The sequence below is a fragment of the Mustela erminea genome, chromosome 3 (assembly GCF_009829155.1).
Source record: "Mustela erminea isolate mMusErm1 chromosome 3, mMusErm1.Pri, whole genome shotgun sequence".
Lineage (NCBI taxonomy): Eukaryota > Metazoa > Chordata > Mammalia > Carnivora > Mustelidae > Mustela > Mustela erminea.
In genome coordinates this window covers 56,844,811-56,868,821 of record NC_045616.1, presented here as the reverse complement: position 1 = coordinate 56,868,821, position 24,011 = coordinate 56,844,811, and the positions used below count along the sequence as shown (strand labels likewise).

At 39.5% G+C, this 24,011-nt stretch overlaps 1 protein-coding gene across 5 annotated transcripts in view; it reads left to right on the top strand.

Moving 5' to 3' along the window:
• XRCC4 (X-ray repair cross complementing 4) overlaps positions 1 to 24,011 on the top strand; it is a 344,365-nt gene that overhangs the window by 257,157 nt on the left and 63,197 nt on the right. For 2 of the 5 annotated variants that reach the window (XM_032335821.1, XM_032335824.1), the window contains one exon: positions 15,605 to 16,178. The exons of 1 other annotated variant lie outside the window; for it this stretch is intronic. Coding sequence is in view for 1 of the 4 variants with exons in the window: in XM_032335824.1 (XP_032191715.1) it covers positions 15,605 to 15,620 (16 nt within the window). In the remaining 3 variants the exon portion in view is untranslated. Of the gene's footprint in view, positions 1 to 15,604; positions 16,181 to 24,011 lie in introns of those variants that run through there. 2 more of the 5 variants (XR_004283926.1, XM_032335822.1) reach the window with 2 other exon arrangements.

Sequence of the window (24,011 nt, the reverse complement as noted above, 5' to 3'; positions counted from 1 at the left end):
GCAGAGCAGAAGTGTCATGTGATCGGTGAGACTGAAAGGGACAGAGATCATAGCTGGGGCGGGGAGCAACTTCAGGTCCTTCTGTAGTTCAAAGCCAGTTGCCCTACAGGCATGTCTCCAAGAATTACTCCTCCCTTTTCTGAGGTCTTACTAGTGAAATGGTTCTTTAAAGCAAAGCAAAAAGTACCCAACTAATAAGGATATCAAATATATTCTCCACTGAACAATTTAATTAAATTTTATTTTCTTCGATTAATAAGTTGTAATGCATTAACACTACCATTAAAAGAATATTTCAAGTGAGCTTTAATTTAGATTGGTATAGACAAACTTTAGAATATGCTGGGAAGGTAAAACCACTTTAATAATTAAAATTTATATAGTTTTTATAATATAAATCTTAAAATTCATTAAAATGCCATTATATATGACCAACCTACATTAGATGTGTCTTCAAATCACTGATGGATTTTATTTTTTTTCATTGATGGATTTCAGTGACAGTATGAAATATCTGTGATCTTTGGCAACAGAGAACAGTACTGTGAATTTTATGTGAAAGTGAATTTTAAGTGTAAAGTGCCACCAAGTTGCCACCATTGGTAGATTAGTGTGTATGCTAATCCTTTAAAGAATACAAAGCAGTATAATTTTTCTTGATCTTACCAAATAGTGAAAAGATTACCATCAAGGTGTCGCCTTCTTACATGATGACAGTGGGTTCTCTGTCTCTTTCTCTCGTACTTGATGTGATTGAAAACTTTGTGAGACTTTTAGATCCCTTATGAGGATGAGATGCTGGTAGTGATGATGGGAGCAGCAGTATGCTTTGTCATTGTGCTTTGCAAACATTTAGGGAATTTATCTGAAAATTTTTCAGAGCGTCTTCAGAGCGTCTTCTACTTCTTGAAGAGATACAGTATACCTCTCTGAGGAACTAGGTTTACAGAGGAGTATTTAGATTACTATGGAAGATTAAATTATTGTCAGTAAATATTTACTCTCCACCACCACTGCTCCTTTGACTTTCTTTGGGCAATAAAATGTGGTGAAATAAAAATATACCAGTTTTTGAGCCTGGGAGTTAAGAGATATTACATGTTTCTGTTTTCTCCTCTGGGAGCTTCTAACCTCTGCTGTGAGAAAAACGTGCCCCAGGTAGCTGCTGTCCCTCTTGCCTGGGTGCCTGATGAGATACGGAGCAGAACTGAACTCAGTCCTAATCTGGAGTCAAACTCACTATCCTAAAACCTTTAGAAGAGCCATCCATCTGACCCCATTCTAGAGACTGAACTATAGTCAACCATGCTGACCATGAGCGTGAGAATAATAGCTTGTTACTCATAGCCACTAAGATTTGGTTAGTTTGTTATATAATGGTATTTCAACAATAGCTGACTAATAAAGCTCATGTAGAATAATGTAGAGTGACAACTTTACATTTGTAGGAGCTTTTAGTATATACAAGGCACAAAAAATCTGGTGTCTCCTGGCTGGAATTTCCTAATAGAATAAGTAGGAATTATGGATGTGGATCTGAGAACAAGATTAAGCCACGTTTCTGCACTGTGTCTGCCACCTGTTAAGTGTCTGAGTCTGGGCAACAGACTTATTTTCTCTGAACTTGAATTTTCTCATCCATGCAATGAAAATCAAATGAGATGATGCAGATAAACTTAGCACAGAGCCTGCTGCACAGTAAGTGAAACATGTATAGAAGCCCTTATCATGAGTGTTACTATTACACTATCAAATCAGCACATAATGGGGGCACCTGGGTGGCTCAGTGGGTTAAAAACTCTGCCTTCAGCTCAGGTCATGATCCCAGGGTCCTTCCATCGAGCCCCGCGTCGGGCTCTCTGCTCAGCAGGGAGCCTGCTTCCTCCTCTCTCTGCCTGTCTCTCTGCCTACTTGTGATCTCTATCTGTCAAATAAATAAATAAAAATCTTAAAAAAAAAATCAGCACATAATGCATCAGCATACAGTATGTAAAACCAGATGATTGGCTAAATTGACTCTCTCTGAAATTTATTAGCTCAAGCTCCCCGTTCGTGGTCCTTTCTGAGGTCTCGTGTTTTTCCCAAGATTTTTGTGAATTCCTGTAGGATTTATTTTCATGGCCATTTCTGCTCTGAATTCCTGCTACCACTGGATTCAGAATCTCACTTACACTTTACAGTAAAGCTGATTTTCTTTTTTCTCTTCTCCATGCTACTCAGCCTGGATCTCCCCTCCTTTTCTTTGACTTCCATGACAAAAGCACTGAGAAATCTCTGTGTATAGTGGAATTTATTGGAGGTTTGGGTCAGAAAGAGGTAGTTTACCTCAAGGAAAATGAACAATTTATATTTGATTGTACTGTGACTCTATTCTTTAAAGTCTTCTGGCTTTCCTACTGCCTGAATTTTCCATTGTCAACATGTCACCTTAAGAGTCCAACCTCTTGCCATATTACTATCCATCCCCTCTCAGCTTTCCCCCAATTGCTGTTATTTTCTTATGAAGAACTATTTAGCTCTCTCTTAATTTTGATCATCCCATGTATTTATCAGGTAGTCATGCAATGGGTTTTCGTGTAACACTGTCGCTCGTGTTAAGTGTTGAGATAATACCATCTCCCCTCACAATATATGTAATGTCATGTTAGAAAGATGGCATGAGTTCTAAGCAAAGCAAGGCCTAATTGAAGGTATTGACCTATCTAAAAAATTAATGTGACTCTCAGAAGGGAGGCAGATTTGCCACTGAAGTATAAAAAAGGGAGGAACTCTGGAGAAAAACATTGTAAGCATCTGCCCAAGTGCTGTCTAGGGAAAAGAAAAATCTATCCCAGAGTTTTAAGTATGTTTATGTATTCACCCATTCATTCATGTATTCATATTCTTCCCTAGAAGATAAAATTGCAGCTCTATGTTGGCAATAACTGGTTATCTTTCCTTATGATTTAGACTCTCAAAGTGTGGTTACTTATGACATAGAGACAGATTTTCAGACTCAATAACATGTCATCCAAAGGCTATGCTTGTTTAATAAGAATTTTATGTTCTGCAAGAATCACAGCATTTGATGAAGGTGGGAGAAAAAGGAAAGTATATAATAAAACAAATAAATAAAACAAATGCTAGTAATTTCTTGAGGACTTCTATATAAAACATTGCCATTTCCAAAGAGGTTTCTTTCTTCCTTTGTTTTTTCCGTTATAGCTCTAACCTATCATATCTGATATAAATAGCTTTCGTAATTGCCTGCATTCAGCAAATGTTAAGTAAAGTTTTTTCAGTGGTAGTAATTCAATGTGTGTTTTCACTGTCACCACCCTATGTGTCAGTAATCTTTCATCTCAAGAATTTGAACTTTGGGCTATGTGCAAGGACATAGGAATCTGCCCTGTGTCCTTCAGCTTACATAAAAGTCTCTACTATGATTAGAAGAATGCAGATCCTAGTGTATATGTGCTTATTCAGTCACCAAATGTTTACTGAACACTTTGTGTCAAGCTCTCTTCCGGGCACTGGGGTTATAGGAATGAGTGACATCATCTTGTCTCATAGTACCTGAAAGTCTAGACCAAGGAAGGAGGCAGATATGTACACAATCAAGATATGTGACAAGTGCTCCAAGAGAGGAGCCCAGGAAGCTCAGAGGGCATAAGGAAGAATCACTTCTTTAGTACTTATTTTGTTGGGAGAGTACAGGAAGTAGAAGTTGTGGGCGAGGGAGACCTGAATAGATAGACGAAGTTTGAACTGAACTTCTGGGATGACTGAGGATTTGGCAGCGGGCTGAGATGCACTTGGCCATGTGTGAGGCACAGAGGAGTGGGGGAGTGTGGCATCTTCAGTGCTTTGTGGCTGGCATGAAGGGAGAAAAAAGGTGCAGTGTGAGGCTGAGAAGGTAGTGTGGCTCCTCATGGATTTTTAATGTGAAAGAATAACTATAGAAGGATCTTAAGAGAAGAAAGCGAGTGACTTGATGCAATTTGTGCTTTTGAAAGTGCAATCTGAAGACAACGTAAGGGCAAAACCACAGGCACCCAGAGGTCTCTCCCACTTCTCTGCAGGTTGTGTAACTCTCTGATGCAGTTCCCATCCTGTCTGGAAGATGGTCAAGCTCCACTTCATACTAAGCAATATCCACAGATTAAATTTTTCCAGCAATCTTTGGAAGTTGAGAAAGACTCCTGATGGTAGAGTGACACAACGGCCCACAACAGAAAGACCCCTTTCTAGTGCCTGGGTCTTGGGCTTTGATGCAAGCAAGAGTGGTTTCACCATTTCCTTTAGGAGTGATTTTTAACCTCTTGTGAAATTGCCCTCCTTTCTTGAACATTCCAGCCCTGCTTTGACATTCCCATGTCCTGCAGAATGCGGTTTATATACACCTTTGGAGGAATTGCTGTTGCTGTCCTCATTAATTCATTTCATCACCTCCTTTTGGAGGCTGTAGGTGCCACGGTGCTGTTGGAAGCAATATTCTCATCTCCTTCCTAAGGCTTCAACACTTTGTGCAGAGGTTCCAGTTCTGGATCTAAAACTTGTACGGGAGGAAGGGAGTGGAGTTCAATACACTGGTGCCATTCAGTGAATGTGAAATACCATAAGGCATCATGAAAGAGGGGCTCATATCCTGAAAGGAGACACTGTGAACTAACCTTTTATTCCCTGGGATTTTGATCCCAGGACAATTTAAAGTATAGAGTATCCTTTTCCCCAAAATAAAGTGGCAGAAATGACACTTCTAAAAAAATCGAATTACATTTTGTTTTTCAAGTTTCAAGAGAAAACTCGAGACTGCATTTTTCGAAGTCTTTCTGCTAGACACACACTCACTCATATTGGCCACTCTTTCTCCATAGACTTCAGTGGGCAAGTGTGTGAGGAGGCACTTTTTCCACCTCACTGATGACTTTTGCAGTGACTGAACTTTATACAAAGATCAAAAAGAATCTTCATGAGTCAGTCTTCTAGTGTACTTGAAAATAATTGGGCTTTCTATCACTTCCCTTACTCTCCTTATCAGAGAAGCGTTTGCAATCAGGCATTTTCTGAATGTAGCTAAACCATATCATGGAATCCTTGAGAATACCTTAAATATTAAAATGACTACCAATGGCCCTGGAGCCCTGACACAGGGGCTGACTTCCCACTCAGGATCATCTATCAGTCCTGCTAAAAGAACAACCCAGCAGTCTCTCTTTATAAAGAAATGTGAGGTTTTGTCCTTATTTTATTCCATTTAATTAAAGAACAGCTGAAAAAGTCCTGTCTTGCATTTTCAACACATGGTTCCAATTAGTGCAGTAGAGCAGGACCCGGAATTTGATAAAAGCACTGACGTGTACCTTTGGTGCCTGTACAATGTACTCTTTCATTTTACAAGGTGGCTGAAGTGCAGTTTTAAATATCTTTTTTAAATGTTAACCAAAACCCAGGGGTGTGAGCTTAGGGAAAAAAGTGAAGAGAAACGGACACAGTTTTGTTTGAATTGCCTGCATAGACTTGTAGAACCTTGTAGGCAGAGGAGGCTTATTTGGTGAAGTCTGTAGTGGGCATTTATAGGTCTGTATGCAGAAAGCATTATGCTTTGTGAGACTTGGGCTCCAAGGCTGTTAGGTGGGAGACCCATCACCTCAGGAAATACCACTTAGGGTACTGTAAATTTCCTTCATGTGACTAGTCTGCTCAAGAGGTAATGGAAATCCGATTCCAGTAAAGTGTTGCAGATCATGCTAAAACTGATAGGACATTTGCCTTCAGTGGGACTCTTTCTGGGTCACTTCTGGAAGTTCATATGTTTTTAAAGAGGAAAGTAAACCTTTTGTCCCCAAATCTGGAAATTAGATGTGGAAAAGCCTCATTTAGGTCATCACATCGTACCTCTTGCCAAAATAAAGGGAACTAGCAGGAGGAAAAAGTAAGATAAAACAAGTAAAATATTTTATGACAGCTTCACGTAGTGTGTGTTCTATGCTGTCCCAGAAACACTAGAATGATTTTCCATTTCAGGTCATGGGAAAGCATGATGTCTTTAGTCCCAGAAGGGTGAGACACTTAAATTGTTATAGGGCCCTTCATGAAAGTTAACAACAAACCTCTGTGCCTGGCTTTCATTTTCAGAGCTACCATTCCATTTTTGGCCCACAATTCACAAACTAGAGAAATGTGCCCATCTTGAACAAACTCCATCTCTTAGACTCACTACCAATTGCATTCACAGATATCCCGAAGTGCCAATATAAGAACAAAAATCTGAACAAAATAAAATTGAGTAAATGGATTCCTTATAACTAACTTCAACTAAAGAAAAATAGTCATTGAGATGGTCTTTCTGATGGCCTCAGTGTTGGAGACTGTGTCAACAGAGAGAGACCGTATGACCTCCCTTAATTCCCATAACTATAAATCAACTTTCCACTTTTCTAGAAGGGGCTCCAAATAATAACTGAATTAAACTGTAGACAGACCACTCCTCAGCATATGCCCTCTACCACCACTGGTGGTATATCTTGATCAGATATGTCATTTTTTAAATTTTTTTTATTTTTTTTAAAGATTTTATTTATTTTTTGACAGAGAGAGATCACAAGTAGGCAGAGAGGCAGGCAGAGAGAGAGAGAGAGGAGGAAGCAGGCTCCCTGCTGAGCAGAGAGCCTGATGCGGGACTCGATCCCAGGACCCTGAGATCATGACCTGAGCCGAAGGCAGCGGCTTAACCCACTGAGCCACCCAGGCACCCAGATATGTCATTTTTGATTATTTTTTTTAACAGGCCCACGTATTTTCACCTTGAGTTGACTTATTAATACATAGGTTATTATTCTACCTAATTAGTGAACCACTCTAGACTTAGAATATCTCTAAATCTCCAAGTCACAGTCTTAACTGAGCTGTGCTACAGTCGTGGGTCATTTTTGTTCTCATCTTAGTCACATAGAAACATTCATAACTTAAAACACTTCGTCTCTGCTTCATTGTTTTCTCTTGGTTCTCTTCCTGTTCCACTGGCTATTTTACTCCTTTTTTTTGCTTCCTTCTAATGTTCCCAATCTCTGTAAAGGGATCAGTCCTCAGACTTCTGCACATTGTTGGCTAAGTGGCCTCATCTAGTTATTGCTTTAAGTAACTTTTACAGGATGAAAATTGCCAACTGCCTCCTGGCCTCTCTTCTTGGATGTACAATAGAAATGGTAAATCTAACTTTAAATGCTTTATTTTCTCCTCAAACATACTTCTTTACCAGCTTTTTCTATTTCCTAAATAACAGCTCTCTTCAGCTGCCCAGGCAAAACCTCTTTTGGAGATATCCTTGATTCATCTATTTCTCTCGCATCCTATATCCATCCAGTTCCTGAGCAACAGACACTGAGAATCTGACTTTTTTTCTTTTTTTCTTTTTTACCAACTTCAGAGCTCGAATAAGCGAACATCCTCTTTTACCTGGGTTATTGGCAGTACATACGGAACTCCTGACTAGTCTCCCTGCAGTCTCTTCCCATAGCAGCCAGTAACCATTTAAAAATATCAGAGCAGGGGCGCCTGGGTGGCTTAGTCCATTGGGCATCCAACTCTTGATTTTGGCTGAGGTCATGATCTCAGGGTCCTGGGTTTGAGACCCGTGTCGGGCTCTGTGCTCAGCATGATGCCTGCTTGAGATTCTCTCTCTCCCTCTCACCCTGCCCCTTTCCACCTCTTCCACACGCTCTCTCTTTCTCAAATAAATAAATATTTAATTTTAAAAATATCAGGTCATGTTTCTTCTCTGCTCAAAACTCTTCTGTGCCATCTCTGCACACTCAAGATCTTTACCATCTCTGAAAAGGTTTTGATGATCTGCTCCCAACTCCATGTCTCTGGCTTTACCTCCTACAGTGCCTCTTTTGCTCTTTCTTCCACCCACAGTCATGTCATCACTGTGCCTTGAACATGCTGATCCTCTAGTTGGAATGCTTTTCCCTTCAGATAATACATACATATTCACTTCCTTATTTTCATGTTTTTACTTGGATTCCAGGTTTTCAGGGAGGTCTTTTTTTTTTTTTTTTAATTTGAGATCAAACATTTAATTGAGATCATATGATATTTATCGCTCTGTGTCTGGCTTATTTTACTCACCGTAAAGTCCTCCAGTTTCATCCATATGCTTTCAAATAACAGGATTTCCTTCTTTTTAAAGGCTGAATAATAGTCCATTGTGTATATATACTACATTTTCTTTATTCATTCATCTGTTGACAGACACTTAGTGTATTTCTATATTTTGGCTGCTGTGAATAATAGTAATGAATTAATTGTCGACAAGTCACCAAGAATATTTAATAGGTAAAGATAGTCTCTTCAATAAATTGTCCTGGGAAACTGGATTGCCACATGCAAAAGAACAAAATAGGACCCTTTATCTTTATACCGTACATAAAAATCAACTCAAAATAACTTAAAAACTTAAATGTAAGCTCTAAAACCATAAAACTCCTTGAAGAAAACAGAAGGGGTAATTTCCTTGACATTGGTCTTAAAAATGATTTTTTGAAACGGATACAAAGCAAAAGCAAAAAAGCAAAAATAAAGAAATGGAACTACAATCATATTAAAAAGTTTTTGGACAGTGAAGGAAACTGTCAACAAAATGCAAAGGCAACCTGTGAAGTGGAAGAAGATATTTTCAAATCACATATCTAATCAGGAATTAATATATAAAATATATAAGGAATTTATATTTATTTAAACAACAATTTTTAAATTGAGAAAGGACCATATAGACATATTTTTAAGGAAGATATGCAGATGCTCAACAGGGATATGAAAAGATGGTCAATATCACTAATCTTCAGGGAAATTAAAATCAAACCCACAATGAGATAGCACCTCATACCTCTTAGAATGGCTGTCAGCAAACAATCAAAAGATAACAGGTATTGATGAGGATGTGGAGATAAGGGAACTTCGGTGTTTTGCTGGTGAGAAAGCACATTGCTTTAACCATTATGGAAAACAGTGTGGAGGTTCCTTAAGAAATTATAAATAGGACTACCATGTGTTCCAGTAATCATACTTCTGGATGTATATCCAAAGGAAATGAAATCATTGTTTTGAAGAGGTATTTATGCCCTGTGTTCTTAAATATCCAAAATAAAGACCTCAGCCATCACCCTATGTGACCACTGAGTTGTTCCCTCCTCAGGTGCATCCTGGTCATCATTTATCATTTCAGCCATCCATATGGTTCGCAGCTTAGGTCTTTGCTCCTTCTGTGGACCACTGCTTACTCCTTGATCTGCCTAGAATAGGTTTCCTTAAGCTGCTGCTCCTGCCCCACCATACTGCCTCCCCACTGTACTGCTTCATCCTAAAATAGGGTGGCCAACCTTCTTTGATTCCCGTAGCCCAGCAGGTCAAGCTTACTTACTTTAAATAAGACCTTATCAAGCTCTCTAATAACTTCCAGATTGCTGAATTTGGTGGTCATTCTGTAGTCATCATTTTGTTCACACCCGCTACTTGAAAACCTGAAAGGTTGGGAGTACTACAAGGTAAGTGTACCTCACTGACTCATTTAATATACTGTGGCCAGACCCATAGGGAGTAACCAGTCACGTGTGATCATATTACAAGAACCAGCTTATCAACATCTACCATCTAGCACACTCATATGCACACTTCTCAGTGGTATTCTCCTCTACTCTTCTCCTCTACTAAGCCCAGTCATCATGAGACTCAAAGGAAAAGTTCCTCCTCTCCTTATCCTAAATTTTGCCTCCTGACCCATTGCATATTCCAGGATTTCTTTTGAGAAAAGATTCTGTAAATTCTCCAAGGAAACCCCCACACTCTTCCGCTGGGTCAGCCTTAATCTATATACTTAACCAGGCAAATGGTTCAATATCACTTTATTTCTCCCCAACTAGGGCTTTTGGGCCATTTATTAAAGAAAGTATGGGGGCATCTACAAACCATTTTAAGCTGTACCAAGCCCAATCAAGAACTTTTTATAAAATGTCAAGTTTAAACATACCCAACTTTCTTGTAGTCTTCAGATTCTTTGATACTAAGATCTTGACATATGGGAACAGTAACAAACACAGGCTTTTTTTTTTTTTTTTTTTTCTAAATTTATTTTTTGAGAGAGAGAGAGAGAGCCAGCATGAGAGCAGAGGGGACAGAAGGAGAGGAAGAGAATCTGAAGCCGCCCCTGTTGTGCATGGAACCTGATACAGGTCAGATCCCATGACCCCAAGATGACCTGTGCCGAAATCAAGAAGCAGAGGTTCAACTGACTGAGCCCTCTAATTTCCCCAACATGTGCATTTATTATACATACACACACGCACACACACCATAGACTTGTGTGATCTGATACGGTATTCCCAACAATAAACAATAATATGCTATTGTAAAGCAACCTAAATCCATATAACAACAAAAGCAAGTTTCTGCCCTGGACTCTGCTCTCCTCTACCCCAAAAGCCATCTGCAGAGAAAGAAAACTCTGTGAAATCATATCTGATTTATGCGACTAAATGGAAGAGCCATCCTGTGGGCTTAAAAGGGTCTGAATCCAGATTATTATTTTGGCTTCAAGGACAGAGATATTTGCTTTATTATTCATAACTAACAAGCATCGTGGGTTGTTTTTCCCAGAATAGGAAGGCTATCTGCAGCATCAAAATGGCAGACTCCTCTGTTTTGCTGTTTGGTGTCCAAAAACTTTGAAGTGTAGTCCAGTGCAGGAAACCCCTTGTGTTAAGTGTTTGTGGCTAATACACATTCCTCCTCTATAATCTGGGCTTCCTTTATCTATTAGATAATAATGGTTTGATTCCAGAAGTTTTCCATGCTATATAATAAATTCTCACAACATTTTCTCTGAATTGTGAAATGATAGCTGTCTCTAGAATGAAGACAGTGATATTTTCTTAACTGTAAAACTGTCATTAGGAAAAACTGTAGCCAGTCTCAGCATGTGGTTCTTTAGAGTGGCCTGTAATCAATTAAATCTGATTAGTTGCCCTTTAAACATGCAACAAATAAGAGCTCTCTCTCTCTCTCTCGAGCTCTCTCTCTCTCTTCAAATTTCTACTACATTTGCTTTTTCTCCATCTGTCTCACTCGATAGCTTGTGATCTCTTCACTAGGTCCCCACTCTTATAATTGTTTCCAACCTTCACACTAACAAAATATACCTGCCCATGTCTTTTGTCCTGGGACATTCCTGCATAACAAGGTGACTAATAAAGGGATGTCAAAGATGGAGTACAGTGGACTTGTACTGGCTGCCTGTTGTCTTGTTATATGATCCTGTCGTCTAATCGAGAATTACTGGCATAAGACTTTGGACTTCGTAGCCAGTCAGTGAGGCTTTTCTTTTAGTCAGTCACTAGAGCATACAAAGCAGGCAATTCTGGATTCCATGTCAGGTAAAGAGCTGGTTTACTGAGAGAGCAGAGCAAATGCAGAACTTCAGACTGTTCTTAAAACATGGCTGTGATTTCTTATTTCACTGAGCTCTACACTGACCCTCAGTATAAAAAGCAACAAAAGAAGAGTTGGGGTAGGATCCAAGAGTTCTTGTCCCCCTCATCCTCTGGGAACAGGCCATTGGTCCAGTGCCTGAGAGATTTCAGCTTCAAGATTCTGATTAAGAGAACAGATTGAAGATTCAAACAGTGGAGTTCAAAGCCCCATTCGGAGTGACCCTTAGGAAATGTCTTCCTCTCCCTGAACTTCAGTTTTGTCATTTCTAAAACGCAGCCAATAATCTCACATCACAGGTGGCTCTGAAGATAAATGAGCTCATGTGAAATGGCACTTAGCACAGTGCCTGGTGCCCAAGAAGAGCAGCATTAAAGGTTGTTACTGCTAATCTACTGCCAATCCCAGTGAACCAGAACTATCAGGAAGGAGAGGTGGGCACAGTCTGGTGCCTGATGCAATAGAGCCGGTGCCCCTGACCAAACAGTCCCCTGAGAGTAGACTCAGAACAATTGCTTTTTTGTAAACTGAGTTAAACCACTCCCTGGTGTAGCTAATGATGACTAATAGAGCAGAGGGAGGTGGCCATCCTTGTGCAAGGCGCTGTGGGGATGTTGACTGCTCTGCTTACAGAAATTCAGGTCAGCCACAAGCTCTCATCCTTGCTGCTCCTGACATAGTTCTAATTGTAGAAGAAAGGGACTCATTTGCAAATGAAGTTTCAGCATTCAACATATACTAAAGATAATTTTCTGGGAATTCCCAACCAACTTCCTAAAGTAAAACAGTGCGTTCACAATGCACTGATAGCCTTCTGATGAGGCGGGTTGTGTTGGCATATGAAGTATTAGCATAGAGGGAGATGTAGCCTTATGATAGACAAATAATGGGAATATAAATGGGAAAACTGAGGTTGAAAATAGAAAAATGACACAATATCTCAAGTAAGGGTATTGGGAAGCTATTGGCATAAAACAAACATCTAGCAATTTAAATGATTTCTTAAAAGGGACTGAAATACACTATATATATATATATATATATATATATATATATATATATATATATTCATTTTTTACATATCGCTCCACATAAGATTGCAAAAGCAATGATCTTGTAAGAAACAAGACCTCCACTGAAAATGATATGCATCATTAAAATGCAAAATAAAATGCACAAGCTAACAAAGCTGAGATTTTTAAAATGAACCTTTTTCTTTCCTTATATTTCATCTATCCTCATTCCAACTTGGCCCGGTTTGCTAATCCCAAACCTGATATATTGCCAAGACCTTGTCAGGATCCTGTGAAAGGACAAGAGCCCCCAATTCGGGTTTTAGCTATTTCATGGCTACTTCTGCTTCCCCTAAACTCCTTATCCTTTATGACTCCTGAGGCCTCTTAAAGCCGATTACCAAAAACTTGGCAATGAGGTCATGTGTCCTTTGTCACTATATGTCTGATTCTTGTTAGAGATTCCCTGATACCCTAGTTCTCAGAGCCATGGATCTGGAGCTGTGTCTTCTGTCTGTCTGTAGTTTGGAAAGTGTCCTTCTGCTTAAGAAGAAAGGTGGATTCCAGGCTAGAAGCATGTCATGCCCACACTCTACATCTTAGGTTATGGGTCACTTAGACATGCTTCCTGAGAAAGCTCTTAGGAACAGACAAGTCCTCATTATTTCTTCATTACTTATCTCTGAGAGAGACAGAGGAGAGCCAGTCCTTTTCAAGGTCCCCAATGCTTGTCCAAGTGTGTCTCTGCTTTTGACATATTAGTAAGCTCCAACTAAACTCATCATCCTGCTTCTACCTTTAACCACATGTCGTTCCTACTTGGGTGCTTTCCACATTGGTGAAGAGCACCAACCTTATGATCATTGTTATTACTGACTCTTCCATCTCATGACCAGACATTTTCTTCCATCCTGGCCCTCTTCCAATCATCCAATTCTGTTGCTTCTTCCTCTAACGGCCAATTTTCTCTACCCCCACTAACACTACCACCACTAACGCTACCACTGTTGCCTAGATCAGTGTCACAGATTCCTAATGAATCTTGCCCTCTAACCTTACCCCTGCCCAGTCTTTTCTCCTGGTTCAATCATTTTCCAGTTCCACATTCCTCATTTGCTCCCCAGGGCCTTCAATTAAAAAGTCCAATATTTTTAAATGGTCTTATGAGGACTCTCATGATGTGATCCCTCCCTACTTTGGTGACATTTTTTTTTATTCTTTCTTTTGTTACTGTTCCCCTGCCCAAACAAACAAAAACAGACAAACAAAAAAAAACCCCTCTGCATTTTATTGACACTACGTTACTCCACATTTCCATGTTCTCTTCACTTCCAAGTCCTTGCATGTGCTCTTCCCTTTGTCTTGGGTATCCTTTCTCACTACACGTACTCCATTCTTTCACTAATTCCTATTCATCATCCCAGTCTTGGATTAAATGTCACTTCCTCAGAAAGCTTTCCCTGAACTTCTAAATCCTGATTAGGCATTCCTCATTGGTCTTGTGTTCACACGCTATTTTCCCCACCACAGCATTAGCACATCTAGTGTCCATGGCCTTTGTAACTGCATATTTGTTTCTCTTTCTCTGTCACGGTCATTCATAAACACGAGAACCCAGTCTTTTTTACTGTTCTGTTCTTTGGGTCTTCCTGAATGAATAAATAGGTGAGTGTAATGGAAACAGTCTTAAGAAACTATTTAAAGTGTCAACATGTCAGATGAACTGAGAAAGCAAATGAGCTGAGAACCAACAAGTGGCCTCTTGGCCCATGTGGAAGTGGTTTGTGACAGTGACAAGGGCACTTTCCGTGGTATCACAGGGACAAGTTGGAGTGAAGTGGATTGGAACCGGCTAGGACATTATTAGTACCTGTAGACAGCAAATGTAAACAAGTTTATTGTAAGTTGTGCCATGAGAGGAAGATCTCCTGCTGCAAGGGGAGGGGGGTGAGTTCAGGAACATATATGTGACCCGTTGAAGACACTGCTTGGAAGAAAGTCATGAAGGTCCTTAGGATCACACAAAAAGCAGACCCAAAAGAAGGAATGCACATTTGGGCAAAAGTTCACAAACACATTTTGAATCACAAGTCCTGATAAAACGTGCTAAGACAAATGAGTTCAAATTCCAGAAAACAGTCAGAAAGTAAGTTTACAATGTTACTTCACTATGCTTTTTGCAGCAAGTAATTTTATTAGTAGATTTTTTTGGCTTGTTGTGATAACAGTGTCAAGGAAAAGAGCTATAACTGTGCAGGAAATTCTTGTGCTTTCATTTATTATTAAATAGGGATATCACAGAGGTATACAGAGTCATACAGCAAACAACCATGTGTTCACCACTTAGCTTCAGGACTAACATATTAATATTAATGTAAGGGTAGCAGAAGACCTGATACCTCTGGAATTAAAATGACTTTTCTCCCAGTTGTGAAGGTCTCCAATTAAAGCACAGATTCATTTTTTTAACATGAAAAAAATGTCCCCACTGTGGAAAATCATAACCAACTTGTTGAAGTTTATACAGAAAATATTTTCAGTAAACAGAGGAGTGCAGAGTTTCAGGAAGAAAGTGTGAGGGTCAAGATGATAAAAGCAATGGAGGACCCGCAGATGTGCCCCAGGCCCTCCCCACTGTCATCAATCATAAGCCTGTCCTACTCCAAGGTTACCAACCAGTAGGTCTTGGACCCCCAGGGGTAGCAGAATTTATTGTGAGGGGTCTGTAAATCCATATGCACATTCAGTATGGGTAGACTAAATAAATACTATGTCATACACACACAGAACTGTTTTTTAAATGTCTGTAGATGAGGTGATGAATAAAATATAAATTCACTTACTTGTATCGCTGAAATAGAAGACTTTGATCATTATGTATTTTCTCAGTCTATACACATTGAAAGTCTAATGGCTAGCATGATACAGTCTTCATCTCGAAAGAGATTGGCCATTTGCCATTGTTATTTGCTAGAAAATGGGTATGAAGCCACTGAACAATGATTGAAACAAGAAGCAAAACTTTTTTCTTTAATATTTTGGTAATTATCTGTGTTATAAAAGTCGGTTCTTTAAAACACTTGCCATACATGTCAATAATCTTGTTTTATTTGCTATTTCTGCAGGATACTTTTGTGCTAACACCCTCCTTAGTCCATACTTGTGACAACAAATACCATCAGATCATGGAAAATCAAACAGAGTATCTAAGGTCTAATTCTTCAGGACTCTGAGTGTGGCTTCTCTTCCTCCCTTGAATACTGATAGTGCCCCTGGGGCAGGAGAGTAAGACCAGAAATCCCATTTTTCTTTTTCTTCCTTCTGCTCACCATGCCTTGAGTCCCTCGGGGCTGCTTCCATCCAGATGTGGCTCGTTGCTAATTTGTCTATCTACAGGGTGAGTGGTTTGTGGTTCATTCATGCAGAGGAACCCAAAGGCTCTTCGTGTGCTCTTACATGCCTCACTACGTAGCATGCCCCCTTAAGAGTATTGATTTGGTTTGTAGTTATTTATCTCAAATGTCTTTGTCTCTCCTCACCAAATAAGATAATAAACTACTTGAAATAGCTGAGCACGTAATTTATATTTTGTGTTGAATGGAACTGGCTGTGAAGGAAAAGGAACACCCGCCCTTGTCTCGGTTCTCCTCCTCACTAGGGTCTAAGTGAGCAATAGGAATGCTCTTTCAGAGGCGCCTGGGTGGCTCAGTCAGTTAAGTATCTGACTCTTGATCTCAGCTCAGGTCTCGATATCAGGATTGTGAGTTCAAGCCCCTCATTGGGCTCTGCACTGGGCGCAGAGCCTACTTAGAAAAAAAAAAATTCAAATTTTGTCATGTTTTACAACTGAAGTATTTCCCGAAGTGAGAGAACACACAAGATAGCTCAATGACCCAACATCACTATACTGATTCCCATAATGAAAAGTTGATTCTTTGGGTCAGTTTTCTTTCAATCTTTCTGATCACACAAAAGAGGAAATCTTGATTTAGTGTTTGCATATATTTAATACTTCTTATAATGTCCCCTGCTTTCCCTCCTTTTTAAAAAAATTTTTAATAGAGTATGTAGGTCGCACACTTAGAGCCTTTAGCACAAGGTATCAATATTTTCATAAACTTTAAAGCACTGTTCTGTATTGATTGCATATGCATTTTATAGCTGCCATCTATTTAAGCCCAATAATGTATTCTTCATCCATCTACAGTAGTGATATAATCTTTTAAAATATTAGAGTGAGTCAGTTTAAAGAAAAATATTATAAAGATATTGGTGGTTTTTTAGTACAGCAGAAACCATGGGAGTTATTCAGGAGCGAAGTTTGTGAGATCCTGACCTCCTGACCTATCAGAAAGTAAATAGATGATTGGGAGATATAGAATATTAACCAGGGAGCACAGGTAGTTTATCAAGATGGAAAAGCTAGTCATCAACCAACATTCTGAAGATGAGGTTAATGTTCTGGCCATACAGAAGTAAGTAGGCATGCATGCATGCTGACGTGACCCTTTCCACCACACACTGTCATACAGAGTTACCAACAGCATTGGCTTCTGCATCTTTGAATGTGAAGAAAAATAAAAGCAGGGTAAATGCTGTTGTTTTTAACCTGGCAGTGTATCATTTTTCCGATGCCTCAGTGTCACCGGATCCCAAATAAAAGGAGTTAAAGATTACATTCTGAGAGGCTGGCAAAACAGCTCTCAAGTGCATTACTCAGCTTGAGGTAGACGTCACAAGGGGAACTGGCTGTCGTTTTAAAGCCAGTGGGTGTAAAACTTGCTGTTCCTTTCTATTTGTCAGTGAGATAATGCTGGCTCCCCTTTCCCTCCAGGGCATGGCTGCCAAAAAGAATGAATCCCATACCTACCCCATTCTTGCTGACCTCTGCAACAAGAGATGCAAATGTTTCTTACTGTTAACCAGAAACATTTCCCCAAATGACTGCAAGTAGTACAAATGTCTGTTCCACTGATAGATAATTCCAGCAACACTTTTTTTTTTTTTTGTCCCCAGCAGAGTAGAGATAGTGTCACAGTGGGATAAAGCTGGAGTCACTAACTTTTGACGTTCCAGTCCTGGATCTCCCCCTGCCTAGCTCTCTTCACTTGAGCTAGCCACTTAACCTCTCTTTGGAAGTCAGCTTCCTCCTGAATGAGAACTGCTCACATGTACTTCTTGTCTCAGCACCAGATAAGGCAGATACTGTACAGAGGCCACAGCCACAGTGTAATCCACAGTGTAAAAGTGCTTTCCGGGAGGTGTTTTTTTTTTTTTTTTCCCTCCCCCACTCAGGATTTCTTAAGTTATTCAACTTTATATGTTCCCAAGTGTCAAAGGCTATAGCCAGACAAAAGGCCCTTCCTTGTACTGAAGACCAGCCTTTTGCCTGGTTGGGGGCTCATTTTAATCATGGACCTTGACATTCTTGTAAAATAAGTGGGCTTGATTTTCTTCATATCTCTCTGTTGCTGGGTATCATTTAATGATATTTAATGAAGTCCTTCAGTTTTTGCTTTGCAACTCTGAATTTCCAGCTCTGTATAGAAGACTCGAAAAATACCCTTACTTCCCAGAGAAGTAGTTTTGATAAAACAGAGATGCCATTTGTTACCCATGAAACATATGTTTTTTCACATCATCTGTAATATAGAGAAGACATAGCCGTATATTTACTTGGGCTGAGAAAGATAGGAAAACTTTATCTTGGAAATATATAAAGATAACACTGTTATCTTTTGCCTCAGCCATTGCCAAAGGACTGGGTTGGTTAAAATTGGTATTTGTGGACCAATAAGGAATGCTAAGAGAGGAGCCAACCTCATTAAGAAGTGGTATCTTATGTGGATACATTACTTTGTGTACTTGATCCAAGTAGTTAGCATAGAGGAAGAGGGACCCAGTTTTCTGGAACCCTGTACTATACATTGTTGACCCCTGCTAGTTATTTCCTCTACAAATACTCTCACAAACTGAAAAAGCAAAGTGACTTCCAAAACTTAACCTATGCATAAATAAAAGGAGAACAAACACAGAATGTGTTAATCATACTAAATTCTTTGATGCCCCATCTTCAAGAAGGAGGTAAGTACATTAAATTCCTCATGTATGAAGTAAAATTTATATTTAGTACATTTTACAGCTTTTGAGACTAGATTGATAAATGATTATTTTGTAAAAAAAGATTTTGAGCCTTACCTTGATTCTTAGAGTTCAAAGGAACAAGTTGTGACTGAGAAGACTGGTAAGAAACTATGTATATGAAATACGTGGTGAAATGAAATTTTAAAATCCCTAGGGACTTTTTTTTGTGGCCGATTTTGCCCAATCTATTGACCACTTTAGCTTTTCATCCATCTCATTAGAAATAGTTTTCAACAAAGATACCCATTAGGTAAATTACAAGTGGAGTGTTAAAGTGTGTGATGAGGTTTTCCAGTTTTCTTTTTTTTGAAACTTTGAAAAAAACTTTAGGAGGTTATTATAATTGATGTCCACTCTTGCATACTGGATTTCCTTCATCTCTCTTTAACCGTGACTTTGAGCTGAATCTACACCAAGGGGGAAGTAGCTCTGGTGCTAATCCCAACTTGGCAGAATTATTGGGTTCCACCCCATCAGTCACCAAAACATTTGGTTTAGTCAGAACACCAATTCATCACTTCATAAAACCGAATCTCTTCTCCATCCCACAGTAACCTGTTCATGGACCATAGGGAGAGCAAGAGATGTGAATAGACTCACTGAATAATAGGGCCTGGCTTTCTCAGATGTCAGAAAACAGCTGAGACACTTCCATTTTTTGAGGTTCTGGAATATTAAAAACAAGAAGGAGAAGAAGAGAAATGCCAGAACAGGATAGGAAAAAAAAAATGGGTAGTACATTTTAGGTACATAAAATCATGCTTTAAACACATAAAAATAAAATAACCTTTCTGGAAGACAAGATCAAATGGCCAGATTTGAGGCTATTTGTGACTATAATGGCCCCAGCTAAAGGGCTTTACTAAAGACACATATTTCCCAACCATCATAGCTCCTGCTCAGAGCTGGGTGGACGTTCCAGGATCATTAAGGCTCATTTGATAGATAAGAAAACTGAGACCAAAGAGTATAAGTGATGTGCTTTAGAGCACAATTAGTTGGCGTAAAAGCGTATCTCAGTATATTCCCTGTCCAAGTGAAAGGCACATGGGAGGCACAGAGGAGGTCTAGAGTGAGTGGGACGACTACTAGCAGTTGATAGGTGGTGAGTGTCGAGAGCGGTATTGGAGGGAAAATAAGTTTTGGGCAAAGCCATCATAGAATGGACTGAGTCATGGCCAGATGTGGCTAATCAAGACTCCAGATTGATATTTCCACATGATTTCAGTGAGGGCTGCAACTATGCTCCTACTTTATAAGGTGAAATTGGAGCTTGCTTATTTCTAGTACTCCTGTTCTGTGTTTAGTTCTTGAGTTGGAAATCTCTGTGAGATCCTCATGGAGACAGGTGGCAACTTTTTCCAATGAAATTTTAGGCTTGGAAGCAGAGATGTTAGGAGCTGGTTTTAACTCAGTCTCTTGTGAGACTCTTTCTTCTTTGAGTCATGCTTTAATAATTTGGATCTCAACAATGATTTTATTTATCTTGGGGAATTTTACTTTTCTAGAGAGCCAGAATAATTTCTTCCTTTTAGATATCAGAAGCAGACACTGGAAAAGCTGCTTTCTGTGTCTTTTTCTTACTTTTGTGATTCTGGGCTCCTTAGTAACTTGGCCAACCATCTTGAATCAAATGTTAGGCGAGTGCAGTTGGCTCTATCTCCTCATAGATCATTTCCAGCTGTTAGAACAACACAAATATGAAATCTTCTGAGCCAGGAAAACTTGAAGTTTTCATTAGATCTCCATACAAAGATTGGATGCAGTGATTTAAAAGAAGCATCAGTCCCCTGTGTTTTGAGGGTGACAGGCTATCGATACCATCACACTATTAGTGGAAATGTAATTTGATACAAACATTCTAGTAGGCAGTTTGGCAATATGCATCATAAGCCTCAAAATGTATATATTTTCCAATTCAAAATGGTAGGCTAAACACATGCACTGGCCTCTCATTTCTTCCATGGCCTTATTGAATTAGAAGTATAGAAATGTAGAATACAATCTCCCTTATATCTGTATCTGTCAAGTTCAGTCAGGAAAATTGAACCAAGTAGTTTACTAAAGAAAACTGAATATGGGCGCCTATTTATGAAAGTGTGGGCACATCTAAAAAGCCAAATGAATTTGCAACATCAGGCACTGGTCCCACCACTAGGGCTGGAAAGGTCAAGGTAGAAATTATTACTGCTTGAGCCTACAAAGCCCGGCCTGCATGTCAGGAGCTGAAACCATGCAGAAAGGGGCTGCTTGGGGTCAGGATGTGTTGCACAAGAAAGAAGGAATGCAACGCTTCTAGAGATGCTGCCCAAGACAGAAAGAGAAGAAAGAAATATATTGCCTTGTCCCTCTTCTTTTCTCTCCAGTATCCTACCAGTGCTTCCCACTGGCTGAAACTCCCTGGAAGCCAGTTGGCATATAAATGTCATTTACAGGGGTTGGTCACTGCTCTGTGATGAAGAGCAGAGCAGGGGAACATTGAGTAATGACTAAAAGCAAAAAGGCAACTGCCTGGCACAACAGACAAGCGAAAATGGGAAGTGTGTGTCACTAAAGGTTGAGCTATTTAATAAATTCCTGGAATACAAAAAGGTAGATGGGAGCCATAAGACAGAAAGGAGGGCAGAGAAATCGTAAACCTAGAATACCCTCTGACAGCTCTATAGGGGAAGAAAGCTTATCTGCCCTGTGGAACCCCTGAAATGCCTTGGGTACAGAGTCAGTAGACACAACAGAGGGAGAGAGGGAAAGATGGAGTTAAACACAGATTACTCAAAGGTCCAGAATTCTTCAGTTAGCGCCCTAGCTCCAATATACGTGGGTAAGCCGCTCACATTTTCTCTCCAGGCAAAATGTATGAGGACTCCTTTCTAAAGAAATTGGGCATACTGGGAGAAGATAACATTTGTAAATTTGTTGATGCCTCAGACGGAAGTATTTTGTTGAGCATTTTGTTGGCACTCAGCCTGACGGCCAGCTCCTGCTCTGGATGGTCCTCGTAGTTTGCTGGTCAACACTGCTTGGCCCAACCCAGGAAAAAATTAAAAAGAAGGGGAGAGACCCGGTAGGAGAACAATCTTGCGCCACTACGAAAGCAGAAACATCCGCTCCATCTACCAGGCCTGTTTTCTTAATAACAGAGACAACACTGGAACATGAACTAGCAGTATAAAAAGAGAAGTACCAAATGCTAAGAAATAGAAAAACAACCTCAGAGGAAGCTGAAATGATACAGGGAACAAAAAGAACTTTTTAAAAAAATCATCCTCAGAAATATTCTCAAAAAGATCCAAGAAAATACTGAATCTATAAAATAAGAAATAAGAGAAGAAGAGAAGAAGAAAGCATTCTTATGGATTTAAAATATAATTTGTCAAAATAAAAAAAATTAGTAGAGATACTAGAAGAAATAAAATCAAAGAAATCTTTTAAAACATTAAATAAAAAGTAAAAGATGGAGAATATGAGGAACAAACAGGGAGGGCCTATATTCAACTAATGAAAACCTCAGAAAGAGAAGGAGGCAAAGCAGTGTTTAAATTATTCAGCCAAATAATAAAAAGATACGCACTAGAGCTAAAGAACAATAAGACTCTGGTTTGAAATGGCTCGCTGAGTTTCCAACCCAGTGAATGGAAACAGACCCCCCAACTAGACACATTGTGGTGAAATTTCAGAACAATGTAATTAAAAAGAAAACCTTGCAAACCTCTAGGGTAAAAAAAAAAAAAAGTCACAATTCACAAAGGAAAGGTATTTAGACTGATACCTTTAAAGTTCTGAAGTAAAACTTTTTACCTAGAATTCTTTATAAATACATCTTCGAAGATACAAGCCCTGAGTACATTTATCATGTATGTGTCATCTCTTCTGAAGGTACTTGAGTGTCTTCAGCAGAAAAGATCAGTAACTAAGGCAGGTGGGAACAGTATGGCTCTGAACCAGGAAAGGAATAAAGGGATGTTCCAGGTAGCCACAGGCCTAGACCCACCAGTCTTGAAGAGAATGGGATTAGGATTAAGCCTAAGGGTTAGGGTTCAGGGACAATCTGGTTTATCAAATAGCTAATATGGCTTAGAGTGTGGAAAATAACTAAAGGGCAAGTAACAAAAGGGGTGGGAGTGGGAAGTAACAGAACTACCAGGGAAGAGGTTGTACTACAAAATCTTGATCAAAATGGGATGAAAACTAAATGCTGTGATTTTAAGGAGTTCATGGACCTTCGTGCTACAAACAGAGTTTTTTGGGTGGCCTAGATTCCTATAAAAGAGCCCATGGAAAAGGCACTAGAAGCCTAGTATATCATTGGGCATGGTGTATATCTGCTTTAGTATTAAAGCATAACACTTGTAAATCCCTTTGTTGGTTTTCTACTTAAGAAACATTCTAATGACATAACATGGAAGATTTATTTGTATTTGCAGCAGAGAGCAGAAATATATATATTTTTGTCATTGTTAAGGGTTTATTTACCTAATATTCAAATTCATAGCACATTACCACTTCGGAGATAACCACACACTTCCCAACTCCCCTTCTCTGCTATTGTGGGGGCACACAAACATTAACCCTTGGGCACTGCGTGTAAGGCAGAAACATCCAGGAAGACCTTCATCTGAATGAAGAACCTCTCCACCTCGTGGAGCTCAGCCTGCCTCTCACTGCAGTGCTTGGCTTCTTGCTTTATGGCCTCCACCTCTCCCTTGAGGTTAGAGCGCTTCTCCTTCACCTGGAGGATCTCAGCCAAAGATTCCACAGTGTTCAGTGCCTGGATCTCCTCTACAACTTCCTCCCATCGTCCCTCTTCATTTCCCTCCCTATGTTTTAATACAAAGTCTTCAAACCACTGGACTGTATCATCTCCAGGCCATGGTGTAGTTTCTTCTAAGGAGGAGAATTCCCCCAAAGTGAATAATGCAGATAGCAGACCACAATGACCTCAGGCCAAAGTGAATCCAAAGTGAGAAAGGACTCAAATGCTCACTTCCCTACAGTGTTGAAAAGGACCCAGTTATAGTGTTTTAAGTTAGTGTCCCAGTGGTTTTTTTTTTTAATTTTTATTTATTTTTTTAAATTTCTTTTCAGTGTTCCAGAATTCATTGTTTATGTACCACACCCAGTGCTCTATGCAATACATGCCCTCCATAATACCCACTACCAGGCTCACCCAACCTCCCACCCCCCACCCCACCAAAACTCTCAGTTTGTTTCTCAGAGTCCACAGTCCAGAAAGCAGAAATATTAATCAAAGCAAAGCTAACAAAAGAGGGAACAGAAGTTTTCTGGGAGGAAAGATGGGAAAAAAATAGAAGACTATCTCTTCTTTTAAGGAGTGGTCAAGATCACTTGGAAAAAGAAATGAGAATTTAGTTTTATTGCCTAAAAGTA